This window comes from Tachyglossus aculeatus, chromosome X1 (assembly GCF_015852505.1).
Source record: "Tachyglossus aculeatus isolate mTacAcu1 chromosome X1, mTacAcu1.pri, whole genome shotgun sequence".
NCBI lineage: Eukaryota > Metazoa > Chordata > Mammalia > Monotremata > Tachyglossidae > Tachyglossus > Tachyglossus aculeatus.
Genome location: NC_052101.1, coordinates 117,533,236 through 117,551,766, shown reverse-complemented (window position 1 = coordinate 117,551,766; position 18,531 = coordinate 117,533,236). Strand labels below are relative to the sequence as shown.

At 50.3% G+C, this 18,531-nt stretch overlaps 1 protein-coding gene across 1 annotated transcript in view; it reads left to right on the top strand.

The window, feature by feature from the left end:
• The window catches only part of AKAP8 (A-kinase anchoring protein 8), a 46,911-nt gene that overhangs the window by 16,853 nt on the left and 11,527 nt on the right, over positions 1-18,531 (top strand). The window contains exons 3-9 of the mRNA XM_038772014.1: positions 265-297; positions 4,425-4,704; positions 6,158-6,611; positions 7,280-7,409; positions 8,732-8,775; positions 15,183-15,216; positions 17,536-17,623. Of these exons, the coding sequence (XP_038627942.1) occupies positions 265-297; positions 4,425-4,704; positions 6,158-6,611; positions 7,280-7,409; positions 8,732-8,775; positions 15,183-15,216; positions 17,536-17,623 (1,063 nt within the window). The remainder of the gene's footprint in view (positions 1-264; positions 298-4,424; positions 4,705-6,157; positions 6,612-7,279; positions 7,410-8,731; positions 8,776-15,182; positions 15,217-17,535; positions 17,624-18,531) is intronic.

Below are 18,531 nucleotides of genomic sequence, written 5' to 3'. Positions count from 1 at the left end.
GAAAGCCAGCCTTCGGACTTAAGGGAACGGCAACAGGGCTGTTCGATAGTCAGTGCCACAAGCCCTGTTAATGATGTTCCTTTTTGTCTTCAAGTGTCATTTCTAACTGCTCTGAGGTTGTCGACAGCTGGGATTCTTGGCCCTGCTGCTACCGTACATAATCCCGAGAGTAGAATGGACATAATTGCTCTGTAAAAATCTATTGTCTGCTTCTTTCACGGTGAAAGCAAATCTCTTGTATGTGCTTTTTTCTTTCTCGTTAAGGTACATATGCAACCAGTGCAGCGAGCTGGCAAGGTATGTGTCTAGGAATTTGTCCATTCTTGGGGGTGGTTGGGGGGAAGAGGGGGAAAAATGCGTGTGTGTGTTTGGGGGTGGTGGGCGTGAGTAAATCCTCTTCTTTCTGAGGATGATCCTGGCTAGTCCCTTTCTGATTCTGACTGCTTGATTTGTCTGGCGGTGGTACCGATGACGGGGGGAGAGTTGGTGGCTAAAGAAAGCAACAGGTACTTCGTGGACCAGCAAGATGAGAAAAAGCAAGTCAAGTGAATATAGGTACTAGGAAGGGAGACTTCAGTTTGTGGTCCGTGGCCTTGCCCATTAAGTCAATCAAAAGTATTTGAGCACTTACAGTGGGCCGAGAACTGCACTAATTGCTTGGGAGAGTACAGCAGAACAGAGTTAGCAGACATGTTCCCTGCCCACAATGAGCTTACAGTACAGAAGGAGCAGTGGAGAAGTGCCCTGATGTGGTTTTGCCTGGCTGGACCCTTGTTTGCAGCGTTGGTGGTGGCCTCACCCCCAGTCCTTCTGTCTCTGCCTCTTCAGTGGCTGGCTGCCCACTCCTGCCTCCCCTCAATCCCTCACCCCAGCGCTCAAGAGCCCGGACAGTCATGAGCTGTTGAGTGAACTTTTGCCGTAGGGCGTAGGTGTTATTTGTGGGTTGACCTCCTTTATGGGGGTTTCTCAAACCAATCCCCTGTGCATTCCTAGGGATGACTGTAGCTCAAGAGGGTAAGGGTTTAGAGTAGACTTTTGCATTTTAGGATTCATTTGGTCATATTTACGGAGCACTTATTCTGTGCCGAGCACTGTACTAAGCATTTGGGAGAGTACAATAAACAAACACATTCCCTGCCCATGGCAAGTTTAGTCTAGATGGGGAGGCAGACATTAATATAAATAAAGAAATCATAGATACATACGTAAGTGCTGTGGGGCTGGGAGGGAGGATGAATAAAGGGAGCAAGTCAGGGCGAAGCAGAAGGGAGTGGGCGAAGGGGAAAGGAGGGCTTAGTCAGGGAAGTCCTCTTGGAAGAGTTGTGCCTTCAATAAGGCTTTGAACGGAGGGAGAGTAATTGTCGGATATGAGGAGGGAGGGCATTCCAGGCCGGAGGCGGGATGTGGGCCAGAGGTCGGCGGCAAGATCGACGAGATCAAGGTACAGTGAGAAAGCATTAGAGGAATGAAGTGTGCACGCTGGGTTATAGTAGGAGAGTAGAGAGGTGAGGTAGGAGGGGGCGAGGTGATTGCTTTAAAGCCAATGATGAGGAGTTTTTGTTTGCAGAGGTGGATGGGCAACCACTGGAGTTTTTTGAGGAGTGGAGAAACATGCCTTAAACGTTTTTGTAGAAAAATGATCTGGGCACTAGAGTGAAGTGTGGACTGGAGTAGGGAGAGACAGGAGGCTGGGAGGTCCGCAAGAAGGCTGATGTAGCAATCCAGATGGGATAGGATAAGTGTATTAATGTGGTAGCAGTTTGGATGGAGAGGAAAAGGTGGATTTTAGTGATAGCGTGAAGGTGGGACTGACAAGATTTAGTCATGGATTGAATATATGGGTTGAATGAGAGAGGGGAGTCAAGGATGACGCCAAGGTCGTGGGCTTGTGAGATGGGAAGGATGGTGATGCCATCTACAGTGATGGGAAAGTCAGGGGGAGGACCGTGTTTGGGTGGGAAGATAAAAAGCTCTGTTTTGGACATGCTAAGTTTGAGGTGACGGGAGGACATCCAAGTTCAGATTTCTTGAAGGCAGGAAGAATTGTGAGACTGCAGAGAGGGAGAGAGATCAGGGCTGGAGATGTAATAATATTATTATTATGGTATTTGTTAAGCTCTTACTGTGTGCCAAGCACCGTTTTAAGCACTGGCGTAGATACAAGGTAATCAGCTTGTCCCATGTGGGGCTTACAGTCTTAATCCCCATTTTACAGATGAGGTAACTGAGTCACAGAGAAGTTAAGTGGCTCGCCAAAGGTCACAAAGCAGACAAGTGGCGGAGCCGGGATTAGAACCCATATCCTCTGACTCCCAAGCCTGTGCTCTTTCCACTAAGCCACGCTGCTGTCATCTGCCTAGAAGTGGTAGTTGAAACCAATCAATCAATCATATTTATTGAGTGCTTACTGTGTGCAGAGCACTGTACTAAGTGTTTGGGAATTACAAGTTGGCAACATATAGAGACAGTCCCTACCCAACAGTGGGCTCACAGTCTAAAAGGAAACCATGTGAGTGAATGAATTCTCCAAGGGAGTGGGTGTAGCAGAGAATAGAAGGGGACCCAGAACTGAATCTTGAGGTTCACCCACGGGGGTGGGAGGCAGAGGAGGAGCCCGTGAAAGAGAATGAGCGGCCAGAGAGATGAGGAAAACCAGGGCAGGACAGTGCCAGTGAAGCCAAGGATGGGTTACGTTTCCAGGAGCAGGGGGTGGTTGACAATGTCGAAGGCAGCTGAGAGGTCGAGGAGGGTTAGGATGGAGTAGAGGCTGTTGGATTTGGCAAGAAGGATATCACTGGTGACCTTTGAGGGCACTTTCTGTGAAGTGAAGGGGACGGAAGCCAGATTGGAGCAGATCAAGGAGAGAATTGGAGGAGAGGAACTTGAGACAGCAAGTGTAGACAACTTGCTCAAGGAGTTTGGAGAGGAGTGGTAGGCGGGAGATGGGACAGTAACCAGCGGGAGCCGTAGGGTCAAGGGAGGATTTTTTTATGTGCGAATGTTTGAAAGCGATGGGGAAGAAGCCATTGGAGAGTGAACAGTTGAAGATGGCATGGAGGGAAGAAGAGAAGGGGGCAAGTGTTTTGATAAGGTGTGAAGGAATGGGGTCGGATGCGCAGGTGGAGGGGGTGAATTTTGGGAGAAGGCAGGAGATCTCTAGAAATATTCATTCAATCGTATTTATTGAGCGCTTACTGTGTGCAGAGCACTGTACTAAGCGCTTGGGAAGTACAAATTGGCAACATAATAGAGACGGTCCCTACCCAACAGTGGGCTCACAGTCTAGAAGACTAGAAGAAATACTTTTAAGATGTCATGAGGGACTGATTGCGACTTTCTTACTACCTCCATCAGCTGTGGAAGACTTCACCATCAGTAGCTTTTTATGAGGGCCTACACTGTGCAGGCCACTGTACTGAGCGCCTGGTGGAGTACATTCCAGTGGAGTTAGAAGACCCGATCCCTGCCCTCAAGCTTAAGCTCTAACAGGCAGAGCCAAGCACTTCCTGGAGGAGATGGTGAATCTTGAATAGCCTTTTTTTTTTTTTTTTTTTTAAGGGAAGGTGTGGTACCTAGGCAAGAGCTTGGGAGCGGAGAGGCTGCTCTGCTTTCTAGCTTGTGCTCAAGTTGTCCCTCGTGCCCGGGAGAGGAGAGGGTTAGGAGCTCAGGAAGACAAGCTTGACCAGAAGGAAGGTGAGCTGGGGTTTGGGAGATGAGTAGCCAGCTGGGGCAGGGCCAGCTGCTAGAGAACTTAGAAGACGACTGAAGCCTCGGAGGGTAGTGAGGAGAGCGGTGGGCTTGCGAGATGACTGCAGGGAGCAGGACACTTTGGAAAGGGGAGGAACCAGGCCCTGAGAGAGGCCTGCAGGAGTTGGAGAAGTTGGGGTGGATGAGGAGAAGCAGCATGGCCTAGTGGATAGAGCTTGGGCCTGGGACTCAGAAGATCCTGGATTCTAATCCTGCTTCTGCTGCTGTCTGCTGTGACCTTGGACAAGTCACTTTGCTTCTCTGTGCTTCAGTTATCTCATCTGTAAAATGGGCATTGAGCCTGTGAGCCTGATGTGGGGCAGGGACTGAGTCCAACCCACTCTGCTCGTATCCACCCCAGCGCTTGGTACAGTGCCCGCCACACAGTAAGCATTTAACAGATACCACGATTATTAGTATTATTTTCTGTGCTTCAGTTCCCTCGTCTGTAAAATGAGGATTAAGATTGAGCCCCACGTGGGACATGGACTGCGTCCAACCTTGTATCTACCCCAGCACTTAGTACAGTGCCGGGCACAGAATCAGCGCTTAACGAAATACCATTTCAAAAAAAAAATTCAAGCAGCGTGGCTGAGAAAGGCAGTAGCCGGACTCGTTTGCTAGGTGGTGGGACCAGGCTCTTCGCTGTTTCTGACGGAAATCTCCCCTTCTGCCAGGCTATGAAAGCTACAACTATTACGGTGCCCAGGATGCCAGCACCGCTGCCGGGGCCACCTATAACTACAGCACAGCTACCTGGGAGGCAGCCAAGACCGACGTGAGCATGGCACCTGGACCCACCACCATGCAGGTGGCTACTTTCGGCCCAGAGACTGGCACGAGTGAGAACTCAGACTCCCTCATTGCAAAGATCAACCAGCGCTTGGACATGATGTCGAAGGAAGGAGGCGGGGGCGGGGATGGCGGCAGCGGGGAGGGCGTGGATGACCAGGAGAGGTGATTATGGGAATTCTTTCTGTTCTGGGAACTAGAGAAGCAGCGTGGCCTAGTGGAAAGAGCATGGGCCTGGGAGTCAGAGGACCTGGGTTCTAATCCCGGCTCCGCCACTTGTCTGCTCTGTGACCCGGGGCAAGTCGCTTCACTTCTCTTTGCCTGTTACCCCATCTGTAAAACGGGGATTAAAGCTGTGAGTCCCCATGGGGGACGTGGGTTGTGTTCAACCTGATTAACTTGTATCTATCCCAGCACTTAGTACAGTTCCTGGAACATAGTAAGTGCATAATAAATGCCGTTAAGAAAAATAGTATTCTACAGTAGACCATACAGTGGCTTAGTTTGCTTCCTCTGGGAAGCAAAAGACCGATTATTCCTTCCTCAGTTCCTCAGTTTGGAAAAAATGGAATAAAACCTGCCGGCCAGGTTCTAGGCAACTTGAATACATCTTTTTTTTTTTTTTCTGTCGCTATAGAATTTCCCTTTTTCTCTACCTCTTCTCTTCTCCCCCCCCCCCCCCCAACCCCCAGTGATATTTTGTGTGTTAGGCACTGTACTAAGCACCTGGGAGAGCACAACAGAAGCAAGACACACCATCATCATCATCAATCGTATTTATTGAGCGCTTACTATGTGCAGAGCACTGTACTAAGTGCTTGGGAAGTACAAATTGGCAACATATAGAGACAGTCCCTACCCAACAGTGGGCTCACAGTCCTTCCCTGCCTCAAGGAGCCTGTAATCTAACAGTGGGGGTGGGGAACAGACACACAAATTCTGTAGAGCTAGTGGGAGCAGAAGAACAAGGATCTTACAGGAAGAAGCCTACTGTGTCTGGATAAAGTAACTGAATAGAATGTTAACTATACAGGTCTGCATAGGTGCATAACTGCACTTATATACTTAGTTTGACACGCCTGGAGTGCCGCAAATTCAGTGGGTGATGCTTCTGACGTAGTTCTGATTATTTATTTATTTCTGGGTGCTCCTTAGTCTACACCTGAACCGGAGGGATCTGGAGGTCAGTGGCCATAACGAATCCTTAATTGGGTCTCACTGACCACTTACACTAGAACAATTGAAATCTATTGTGGCAAGAACCTTGGCTTTTGTCATTGGAAGTAGTGAACACAGCAGGTGTGTCTGGGGTGAATTTACAGACCCTCAAAGAATAGAAGTGATACTCTAGTGGAGGGCAAACCTGATTGGCAGTGAGGCGAGGGCCTTCAAAAGGAGGCCCAAAGCAGTTGTGCTTTTTGCCTAGCCATCAGGCTGTTTGAGCTCGAGTTGACTATCGGGCCTGTGGGATGGGGCCTAGGTCAAGCTCAGATGCTGTCTTCTCACTTAGTACAGTGCCTGGCATATAGTAAGCGCTTAACGAACACCACGGTTATTAAATGGGCAAGGGCCCCCACTGGATGTGCTCTCACCTTTTGGTTTCTGGTTTCCTTTGCAGCTCTTTCAGATTCGAGTCCTTTGACGCTTACGATTCCAGAGTTGCAGTGGCCGACCGTGATCCGTACCATCCTGGCTATGACTACGATTATGACTTTGACCTGGGAGCTGAGCAGGATGATGCCTTTGGCAGCCAGTGTGATGACCGCCGAGATCTGGCCCGCCACTCCGGATCCTCCCGGGGGTTCGCTCGGGGCCGGGGCCAGGGCCGGTTCCGGGGCCACTCCGGCGCCTTTGGACGCAGTGACCACTTCATGCCATCGTCGAGCTCGGAACGCTTGTCGGCCCGCTGGAACGAGCTGAATTATATTGGTGGAAGGGGTATGGGAGGATCCTGCCCCAACAGACTGCCCTCTCTCTTCTCCCAAGCTCTGGTTCCAGATTACGGCATGATGGGCAGATTTGCCAATATGCGCTACGGGTGCGGCCGATCGCGAAACAGGATGCGCGATAGGGTGAGACTCCTCCTGGTTCTGTTCAAAATAATAGTAATAATAATGGTATTTGTTAAGCGCTTCCTATGTGTCAAACACTGTTCTAAGCGCTGGGGGGGATACAAGGTGATCAGGTTGTCCCACGTGGGGCTCACAGTCTTAATCCCCATTTTACAGAGGAGGTAACAGGCTCAGAGAAGTTAAGTGATTTGCCCAAGGTCACACAGCAGACGTGGCAGAGTAGAGATTTGAACCCATGACCTCCGACTCCAAAGCCTGTGCTCTTTCCGCTAAGCCACACTGCTTCTCATGTATTCATTCTCTCTCTTTCTGTGGGCCTGTGTGTCTTCCTTTTTGGGGTTATGAAGTTTATCAGGTTGGAAACAATCCTGCCCACATGGGGCTCACAGTGTAAATTGGAGGGAGGAGGATTGAATCCCCATTTTTATGGATGAGGTAACTGAAGCACTGAGAAGTGAAGCGACTTGTCCAGAGTCCCAACCGACAAGTGGCGGAGCAGGATTAGAACCCAGGTCCTCCAACTTCCAGGCCAGGACTTTTTCCACTAGGCCATGATCTCACAGGTATACTGGCTTCTCAGACCCGCAGCCCTCTCGCTCCCCAACCACCCCCATTTCTTGGTTTCTGTGGCTGATCCATTGGGCTTGGATGTGATTGTGTGTTTGCAGCCCAAGAGGAGGGGGTTCAATCGCTTTGGCCCAGTTGGCATTGGCCGGAAACGAAAATATTCTCAGAATGGCGACGAACCAGATGGCAAACAGGCCCGGACTGACAGCGAAGGAGAGGATTCAGAGAACGGTGTGCTCTTCCCTAGGGCCCTGAATGGGGAGTTCTGGGTGGGAGGCAGTGCTGGCCCCAGGTCCATCCCCGCCTAGTGCTGTGCCCTTGGGTCAGTCGTGGCCCTGGCGTTTTTCCAGAGGCTGCACGGCTGTAAGATGGAGAGAATAGTCTTGACCAGCAGAAAATGCGAGAAGCCCAGAGATGTTGCTGAAAGGCATTTTTACCAAGAAGGTGTGCCCTGATGACATCAAGCTCAACGGTCTAAGGCATTAGGGTGCAGTATGTTAAGGTGATCCTCATTCAGACATTTGCACCAAAACTGGCCGAGTCTTTCCCCACATCCCCCAAGAACCCAATGCCAAGTATTATTGGGAAGGCTTGGCAAGCATAATATCGTAAAATTCAGAGTTTGGGCTTATTGACTTCTTGGTAGATAATTCCGTCATCAAGCAGAGCAAGGCTGATACGAGAAAGTTACACCTTTCCCTGTAAACAATATCCAGAGCCCCTCTGAAAATTGTCCAAGGAGATAGCTTGGGCTGCTTTCTATCTGTCACATATTGTGTGATGGAACATCCTTAATTTAGCGTGTGCTCGCTTTTGCCAGAAGACGTGTTTTCACTGAGTATTTTGGCGTAGAATTAGGCAACGACAGTATGACCCTTTGTGGATACGGCGGTGCTGGCTGTACTTTTTTTTTCTCCTCCATGGTATTTAAGTGCCTACGGTGTGCCAGTACTGTGTGTACTAAGTGCTGGGGTAAATACAAGCTAATCAGCTTGGACACAGTCCATGTTCCACATGGGGCTCACAGTCTTAATCCCCATTCTACAGATGTGGTAACTGGGACCCAGAGAAGTGAAGTGACCTGCCCAAGGTCACGTAGCAGGCAAATGGCAGAGCTGGGATTAGAACCCAGGTCCTTCTGACTCCAGGCCTGTGGTCTATCCGCTATGTCACGCCACTTCTAATCGCTTCTGACTGTTATTAGTCCGAGATCAAGTATTATACCTTTGCGGGTCACGTTCTGCTTTCCTGTCTCAACTTTGTCAGACTATTAATTTTTCTTTAGCTATCGGGTAGCCTTTTTCAGATCATCTAGACTGTAAACTCGTTTTGGGCAGGGAACGAGTCTGCTAATTCTGTTGTACTCTCCCAAGTGTTGAGTACAGTGTTCTGCACATAGTAAGCGTTCAGTAAATACCATTGATTGAGTACATGGCCTGAGTTTTTTTTTTTCCCTGCTCAATGAAGCAAGTTTTCTGACTGCTGCACATTTTTATGCTCTTTATCCAAAAGCAAAAGTCACTTGGGTTCATTCTCTTCCTTATGTCTTGTAGATGATGGTGATGGGGATGATGGGTCTGGAGATGGAGACCGAGGTGTAAGTGACCCTTTACAAAATCTCCTCTGACATTTGGATTTCGCTCCATTTTTCAACCCTCTTTTTCTTACTTTGCAGTTCTCAGCATAAATTGGTGGATTTTTTTTGTTTTTGTTTTTCGTTCTTGTAGCTGATTTCTCTTCCTCATTTCAACACATAAAATAGGTCCTCAGGTGGGTTTAATCCAGTCTTGCAGACATAAAATCTTGTCCTGGCAAGCCTATTAGCTTAAAAATGTTTCCAAGTTGTCAGAGTCAGGAAAAATTGATATCCTGAAAAAAAATTATACTGTGGGTCATGATTATTTTAGGCTGTGGGTTTGGGTTTATTTGCATAGCTAGTTTAATCTGATCATTTCTTTCTGTGCAGCAACTGATCTGCTTGAGAGGTTTAATGCAGGGAGTGCTGTTATTTCTTAATGCTAGGTTTTTTTTTCAAATCACTCAGCTTATCCTTTTACAAGTGCCATTCTTCTAAATCCATTTCTAATGTGCCTATTCTTGATTGCTTGGGGGCACCCTGACCATCTGTGTGATGTTCTCTGGCTTTAGAAATGCAGCATGTTCTAGTGGATGGAGAGTTTGGCTGGGAATTAGGGCTGTGTGACCTCAGGCAAGTCACCTCAGCTTAGCGTCCCCTGCCTATAAAAATGGGGAGGAATCTCCTTGCTTCCAAACCCCTCCCCCAAGGGGAAGATTTGGCCTGAAATGAGAGTATTGCACCGTGCTGTCAACCCACTCTGCAATACCTATTCTCCCTCTGGCTTAGTCCCTGTGGGGCTCACAGTCTGTGTTCAGCCTGATTACCCTTAAGAAAATCACAGTCTTTATTATTATTCCGGGCTGTTTCAGCCCTCCCATCCTTAGAAGGGAAAGGACCCCCTCTCCACCTATCTCCACTCCCTTGCACCGTATCTCTTCGTGGCTCTTGCACCTCCAGCCCTGAATCCCTGCCCCAGTCCGCTTTCTCCGCCTTCAGCACCCGACGGCCGAACACAGGTGGTGGAAATCCGGATTCGGGGCGGCCTTCTGCCACCATCCATTCACACTGTCATGCTGTAGCTCCACTCTGTTTTCTGTTCAAACAACTGCAGTGTTTCTCCTTCATTGGCTGGCATGCCCACAGCCCCCTCTGACTTTTCAAAATCATCACCTCCCACCTGAAGCCCCCAAGCTTCCTAGCTCCTTCCTCCTGAACCCGTAATGACCTCGCCGGCTACATTAACAAAATCACAGACACAAATTTCTGGAAAACCATCCCGTAACCACATCCATCACCCCTGCAACATACACATCATCCCCTCAATAATAATAATAGCAATAATAATAATAATAATGGTATTTGTTAAGCACTTACTATGTGCCCAGCACTGTTCCACACACCCCTGCTGCTTTCTCCTCCAGCTCCTGCTTCCCAGCTGTTTTTTCAGGAGATCTTCCACCTGCTCTCTAAATCCACTTCTACTCTCTCACTCTCCAGTGGCCCACTCCCCTCTGCCTACAAACATGCTCGAATCTCCCCCGTTCTGTAAAAGCCTTCGCTTGAACCCACAGTCCCCCTCCCGCTATCGCTCCATCTCCCCACTCCTATTTCCATCCAAGTTCCTAGAGTGGGTTACGTACACATCACTGCCTTCACTTCCTCTCGACCAAATGTCTTCTCGGCTCACTGCAGCCTGGCTTTCAGCCCCATCACGCCACCGAGGTGGCACTCTTTAAAATGACCAATGATCTCATTATAGCCACTTCAATCCTGGTTCCCCCTCGACCTGTCTGCTGCTTTTGTTGCCACTGACTGATGCCCTCAGGCTTGGGTTTTGCTGACACAGTTCCAACTTGGTGCTCCTCCTGCCTCTCTGATTGCTTCTTCTCAGTTGTGTTCGTTAGCTTCTCCCATGCCTCTCCTCCTCTTGCTGTAGACATTGCCCAAAGCTGTTTTCTGGGTCTCTTTTCTCGCTCTGTACTCACCCTTGTGGAGTTCATAATAACGTTGGTACTTAAGCAGTTAGTAAGCACTAGGGTAGATGCAAGATAATCAGGTTGGGCATAGTCCGTGTCCCACACGGGGCTCACAGCCTGGCTAACCCACTCCCATGACTTTGTCTACTCCCTCTATGTGAATGACTCCTAAATCGACCTCTATAGCCCTGATGGGCATTCCCATCATCAGACTGGCATTTCTGTTTCTGCCAGTCATTAATCAATCACTCAGTGGTATTTATTGAGTGCTTACCATGTGCAGAGCATTGTGCTAAACTCTTGGGAGAGTACAATACAGTTGATAGACACATGGCATCTCCTCTTGCTTCCATGACATCGCCACTTGGGTGTCCTGCTGGCACCTCAAACTTAACATGTCTTAAAACTTGTCGTCTACCCTCCTAAACCCACTTTTCTTCCCTGACAAATTTCCCATCTCGCAGATAACACTGCCACCTTCCCAGTCCCAGGCGCCCACAACCTCCGTGTTATTCTTGACTGAATACGATTGAATGAACGAATGACTCCTCACTGTCTTTCATCTCTCAGCTTGAACTGCCAAATTCTGCCAGTTTTTCTTACACAGCATCTCCCAGCTCCGCCCCTCCTCGCCACCTCAAACAGCTACCAACCCTGGTCCAGCCTCTCGTCGTATTCTGACTAGACTATTTTATCTGCTTTCTCGCCAGTCTCCCTGCCTCCAGCCTCTCCCCACTCCACTCTATACCTCGTGCTGACCCGCAGATCATCTTCTTGAAGCTTCTGTTGGTACGCATCTCTCCCCTCCTCCAAACCCGACAATGGCTTCCCGTGTCTCTCCACATCAAAAATAATAATTAGGGTATTTTAGCGCTTACTGTGTGCCAAGCACTGTACTAAGTGCTGGGGTAGATACAAGATCATCAAGTTGGACACGGTCCTGGTCCCACGTGGAGCTCACGGTCTGAGGGGGGAGGCAGAGAAGGTATCAAAATCCCCATTTTAGAGGTGAGGAAACAGGCTCGGTGAAATTGTCACTTGCCCAAGGTCACAAAGCAGGCAGGTGGCCGAGACTGGATTAGAGTGGAGATCCTCTGACTCCTCGGTTGCCTCCAGTGGTTGCCTATCCATCTTTACATCAAACAGAAAATCCTTCTCATTGGCGTTAGGGCCCTCAATCAGCTTTCCCCCTCCTCTCTAATCTCACTCACCTCAAACTGCCACCCAGCCTGCACATTCTGCTCCTCTAACACCAACCTATTCAGTGTATCTCGAACTCATCTCTCTCATTGACCTCTTGCTCATGTCCTCCCTCTGGCCTGGAACTCTCTCCCCCTTTGTATCCAACAGATCAGCACTCTCCCCACCTCTTCAAAGCCGTACTAAAATCATATCTCCTCCAAGAAACCTTCCTTGATTAATCACTATCACCCTCCCTTCTGCATCATCTACGCAGTCGGGTCTTAACCCTTATGCACTCTGATACTCACCCCACAGCACTTATGTGCATAGCCTTCTACTCTGTGACTTCCCCTATCTGTTACTTATTTTAATGTCTGTCTCTCCCACTGGACTGCAGACTCCCCATATCAGACAAACCCTAGCTCACCCCACATTCAAAGTCCTCCTAAAAATCCCATTTCCACTCTAACCCACCGGGTTATTTTCCCAGCATCAATCAATCAATCACTCCTTCATCCAAAGTCTAACACTTGTGATCTTCTTTACACCGTCCTTTGCGCTCATAGAGATATGTCTGCTCAATTTATTTTGGACTGCTCTCGTTTTAAACATTTTCCTATCTGTCCCGCTTAAAATGCAAGCTCCTTGCGGGTGGGGAACATGTCACCTTCTGTAAATATGATGGCATTTGTTAACGCATTTACTGTGTGCCAAGCACTGTACTAAGTACTAGGGTAGATAAAGAACCATCAGGTCAGACACGGTCCCCGTCCCACACAGGGCTCACCATCTCAGGAGGGCGTAGGATTTAATTTCTGTACTGTACTTCCCAAACGTCTAGCACGGTGCGCTGTATGAAGTCGTTTGCTCTAATCAGCGCCCCGCACTTAGCCTTGCAGTTCAGCGGCACAGACCTTCCCTCCCCATCAGAACAGGCTCGTTACTTGGCTTCTCAATGGCCCTGGTCCCTAGGAAGCGGTTAGGCGTGGCAGATTCCATTCCATTCGCCACTTCCCGTTCTGCAGTGGGGTGAGTTATTGCCTTGGTGATGCAGGACAGGAAGTGGGAGCAGTTCTAGGTCAGAGGCCAGTTGGCACCAGGAGATGCTTGGAAGAAGATATTGTCTAAACTTGGCAGCATGCTCCTGCGGAGCTGTAAATCTCTGCCATGGCCCATGCAGGGCGTGGAAGTGAGGAGTGACAAATGGGAAAGGGTGGGATGGAGATTCGTTCATTCAGTCGTATTTATTGAGCGGTTACTGTGTGCTTGAAGTAGAAATCGGCAACAGATAGAGACGGTCCCTACCCAACAGCGGGCTCACAGTCTAGAAGGCGAGGACAAGACAACAAAACAAAACAAGTAGACGGGTGTCAATACCATCGGAATAAATAGAATTATAGCTATATACACATCATTAATAAAATAGAGTAATAAATATGTGCAAATATGGGGGAGGGAAGGGAGGGCAACGGAAGGGAGTGGGGGCGATGGGGAGGAGGAGCAAAGGAAAAGGGGGGGCTCAGTCTGGGAAGGCCTCCTGGAGGAGGTGAGCTGTCAGTAGGGCTTTGAAGGGAGGAAGAGAGCTAGCTTGGCGGATGTGTGGAGGGAGGGCATTCCAGGCCAGGGGAAGGGCGTGGCCAGGGTCGACAGCGGAACAGGTGAGAACGAGGCACAGTGAGGAGGTTAGCGGCAGAGGAGCAGAGTATACGGGCTGGGCTGTAAAAGGAGAGAAGGGAGGAGAGGTAGGAGGGGGCAAGGTGATGGAGAGCTTTGAAGCCGAGAGTGAGGAGTTTTTGCTTCATGCGAAGGTTGATAGGCAACCACTGGAGATTTTTGAGGACAGGAGTGACATGTCCAGAGTGTTTCTGTACAAAGATAATCCAGGCAGCAGAGTGAAGAATAGACTGGAGCGGAGAGAGACAGGAGGAGGGGATATCAGAAAGGAGCCTGATGCAGTAATCCAGTCGGGATAGGATGAGAGATTGAACCAACAAGGTAGCGGTTTGGATGGAGAGGGGAAGGTGGATCTTGGCGATGTTGCGAAGGTGAGACCAGCAGGTTTTGGTAACGGATTGGATGTGAGGGGTGAATGAGAGAGCGGAGTCAAGGTTGACACCAAAGTTGTGGGCTTGTGAGACGGGAAGGATGGTAGTGCCGTCCACAGTGATGGGAAAGTCAGGGAGAGGACAGCGTTTGGGAGGGAAGATAAGGAGCTCAGTCTTGGGCATGTTGAGCTTTAGGTGGCGGGCAGACATCCAGGTGGAGATGTCCTGAAGGCAGGAGGCGATACGAGCCTGGAGGGAGAGATGGCAACGGTTGAGGTGGGCGCTGGCTGAATGTTAACATATCAGTACCGTTAAACAAAACAACAACAACAAAAAATCTCAGTTTCTGTTGCCAGCGACTCGGTGTGGTGTGGGGGAGCGTGCCGGCTTCTTTAGTAATAATTATGGTGCTTATTAAGCGCTTACTATGTGTCAAGTACTGTTCTAAGCACTGGAGTAGATACAAGTTAATTAGGTTGGACATAGTCTCTGTCCCACATTGGGCTCACACTCTTAATCCCCCTTTTTTACAGGTGAGGTAACTGAGGCACAGAGAAGTTAAACGACTTGCCCAAGGTCACACAGCAGGCATGTGGCAAAACTGTGTACTTCCCAAGCGCTTAGTACAGTGCGCTGCACACAGTAAGCGCTCAATAAATACGATTGAATGAATGAATGAACTGGGATTAAAACCCAGGTCCTTTTGACTCCCAAGCTCGTGCTGTATCCACTAAGCCACGCTGCTTCTTTTTTGGCCACCTCTCTGTTTAAGGCTCTTGTTGGAATAAGAGCTACTCATATGTTCTTTGCAGTATCCCTATGTTAGAGAGGGCAGCTGAATCTCATAATTGGCAGAAGGGAAAGGAGGATTCGGCCAGCGAGCCAACAAACAGAGTTGACCTTTGTGCTCTCGGTTCCTGACTTTGTCATGGACGCTCTTGCTTTTCCATTGGCCCTACTGCACTTGAAATTGAGATAGGCGCCTCCAATAAAAATCCAAGTCTCTACTGCCCTTATACTTTGGTTGCACCAGGGAGCACCAAATGCCAAGAAGGGTCCTTATTTAATGAAAGCTGGAGCTCCGATTTTCTCCCACATTAGACGAGAACGGAGGGGTGAGGTGTTTAACAGGCTAGCTGACCACGTGATTTCTATCGAAGACTGTCAGTCCTGATGAATGTCTCTCTGTTTGTGTGTGTGTGTGTGTGTGTATCTTTTTCAGGATGAGGAATACGATGAAGAAGGAAGGAGGAGAGGTAGGGTTTCTCCAGCATGTTCCTGCACTCTGATTTCCCCGCATATCCACTTTGCTTCCTGTCATCTCCAGTGGGCTTCCTGGCCACTGGAGCCAGAAATCGGGCCAATCCTGAGCAAATGCTGGGCCTGGCATGGAGATGGTATTCTGGGCCTTGGGGTGGAAGAAAGGACCTAAGTGGTTGGACATGGCTGTTAGGGTAGTAACTGGGCCTGTTGTTTGGGGGCCTCACCCTTTGCTCCAAAGGCTTTTGTGTGTGGCACTTAGTGGAAACCATCCAACATTCACTACAACATTGCTTCAGGGAACTGATTTCTTCTGGTATGAGAGAGAAGGGAAAGCCCATATCCATTTGTCTGGAACCAATCCGCTGCTGAAGCGATGGGGGTGGGATCGGAGAGAAGGGGCCCTGCTTGGTGCCTCGGATGCAGGTGCTCTGGGTCGTGCTCATCTGGGCCTCTGGAGCCTTCTGGGCGTTGTTCAGTTCAGGCCTCCCTTGGTGGCTGGATTTGGGCGGGGACCCTGGTCATCCCATTCAGCCATGGTGGACTGGTTAGGGATACTCAGCAGGAGTGAAGCAGTATGTCTCCGATACCTTCTGTCTGCGCTCTGTTGCAGCCACACCGGGGAAACTCCAGGCATGGGGCCGGCTGCGGGTTGGGTATGGGGTCCTTTCCATCTCCCCACCGTGGCTTCTTCCAGGACTCTTGGGAGCCCAGAATGGAGCTGGTGAGGGACTGGCCAGGTGTTTCCATCGACCCCCGGTGTGAGAAAAGAGCCCCCGAGAGACATCAACAAACCCCAAGACTTGGAGGACTGGATCCTTGGGTCCTGTCGGCGGGGGGGATTGGGAGAGCGGATTCTGAAGGGTGTCTACTTTGATTCTCCCCCTTTCCTGTCCCCTTCCGACCTCCCTCTTGGGCCCACCTCGAGCCAGACGTGGCTCTGAAAAAGGAAAGAGACTCCCTCTTGACTCTCTCTCTTGGCCGCATGAACCTGCTGCCTCTTGGCGGGTCCCTCCCTCAAGATTTCTCCCCTTCTCCCTGCCACTGCCTCCCCCGGTCATACACTTTCAGGGCTTAGCTGTCCCTTCTGAGGTTCTCCCAGCCCTATTTATTGAAGAGGACCTGGGAACATTCAGAGCATTCAACAGCTCTTGTGGCCGGGGTAATGCTGAAGCCAAGGTGAAATGTTTATTGCGCACAGGTCCTGGTACCCGGAATGACTTTGCTCTTAAACAGTAATAATAGTTTCAGGCAGTGACCTCTTGCCTAAAGTCCCACACGCCCTTTTGAGAGGCTTCTGAGCAGCGCCCACCGGTCGCCATCTTCGTGGGACAGTCTCGTGACTGGCATCAGGGGTAGGGGTTACAGTTCAGATGCTTATCGCAACCTTTTTCTGGTCTCCCGCTCCCTCCCCGGCCCTTCCTCGGAGTCCCCATCCCTCAGGTTCCTTCCCCCTGCCCCTTGTCCCGGTTCATGGTGGCTTGTTGGCTCCAGGGTGTTGGGCTACACCCCTCTCTCTTTCTCTCTGTCTTTCTCAGCAGGGGGCTTCCTTGCCGGCCCCAGGGGAAAGAGGTAGGACTGGAAGGGCCAGTGTGGTCTTTTTGACCTCCCACTGCTAGGATTGCTTCTCACTTGACCTTGGGAAAGCCCGAGGGCCCCTCCTTCTCCTGGGCCTGGAAGGCGGGGGCCGGGCTGACAAGGACGGTCAAAACTCAGTACAGGCTGAGCCCCAAGTTGGCGATTCAGCTGAGGAGGGTCTGGGGTTGGGCTGAGGGGGAACCATTTTGCCTCATCCCTGAGCCTCTGGCTTGCCCTCTCTTTTAACTACAGGAAATTGTGCAGCTCTTTCCTTAAATAATTTGAGGAGGAGGAGACATGGTTTCCACCTTTTCAATCTGGAAATCAAGTGTTATCCCAGGTTGGGGTGGGGAGGAGGGCAGATGAGAGCGGTGGTGGGATCCAGCTGCAGATCCCATATGGGCAGGCGGGCAACTGGAAGGAAGGAGGAGCGGCAAGCCTGGGGAGAGAAAGGGGAGACAGAGCCCAGGCAGAATCTTGCTCTTCTGGGGCCAGCGGGGTTGGGTCAATGCCCCAGGGGGACCGCATTCGCTGAGAGCTTCTCGTCCGGATCTCGGAGGCCCTCAAACACCAGTGACCAGATGGCTCTGTGCCTCTCCTTCTAAGGAAGGAGACTAGACCCTCTAAACAGAAGAGGGAAGAGGGTGACAGGGACATGTTGTCCTTTACAAGGCCCTCGGCGCTTGGCTTGTCCTCTGCTTCTTCAAAGTGACTCGAAGCGGGCTTCTCCGTTGCAGGAGACAGAGACGACGAAGACGAGGAGACAAAAAAAAGGAGGGAGAAGCAGAGAAGACGGGACAGGATGCGGGATCGTGCCACGGACAGGTATGGCTAAAGGACGTGGGGAAAGAGAAGAGCCGTTGCTGTCTGGGATGGGGTGAAGGGGGAGTCTTGGGGTGAGGGTCTCTGGTCCTCCTGTGTCGAGTTGATCCTGCATGTTCAGAACCACGGTTGAACACCGGAGTAGGGAAGGGAGTGGAACCTGCTAGTCTCCTGGCGTTGAACCTTGGTTCCTTCAGCGTTGCTTCCTGAAGCCCTTTGTGAACTGAACACCCTTGAGGAAATCGACTTTCTCGGCCTCTCTTGGTCGCAGACGTTGACAAGAGTGAGCCGGTTTGGGAAGTAAATTGAGGGTGAGGTGGGGTAGATAGATGCAGTAGAGCCTCTAGATCAGGAACAGGAAAGATTTAAACTTCATGCATGGATCGGCCGTGCTGAGCGCCACGCCGATCATGTGATGTAAGGGTGTGTTTCTCTTGGGGGTCTGCTGAAAGAGTAAGTTAATCTATTGAAACCCCTTGTTTTCTCTTTTGAGATGTGTGGGGACGACTCATTTTCCTTGCTCCTCAGTAGTGACGAGCTGGAGAACGTGTCCCAGTCTTGCAAGCAACTGCCTCCAGGTCAACAGCAGATTAAGTGGCGATTTGCACACCTCATTATGATGGGAAGTTTGACGCTTCTAGGATGATGTTTCTCAAATTTTTGTAACAGAGCTCCAGGTGGTCCATGGCACTGCTACTGGTTTAGCCCTATTCCCTTACCACCTGGCCCCAGTCTGGTCCTGGTTGTGGCGGTTTCTGCTCTCCTTTCCCCATCCGCCCCTAAAGTCAAACCTGCCGCCTTGGTTCTCGGCGCCTTTTGGTCCGTACTCCACAAGCTTCCTTCTCCCTCGGAGGAATGAGGTGAGAGGCAGTGTGGGGTGGGAAGGAAATGGGGGAGAGACTGGAGGGGAG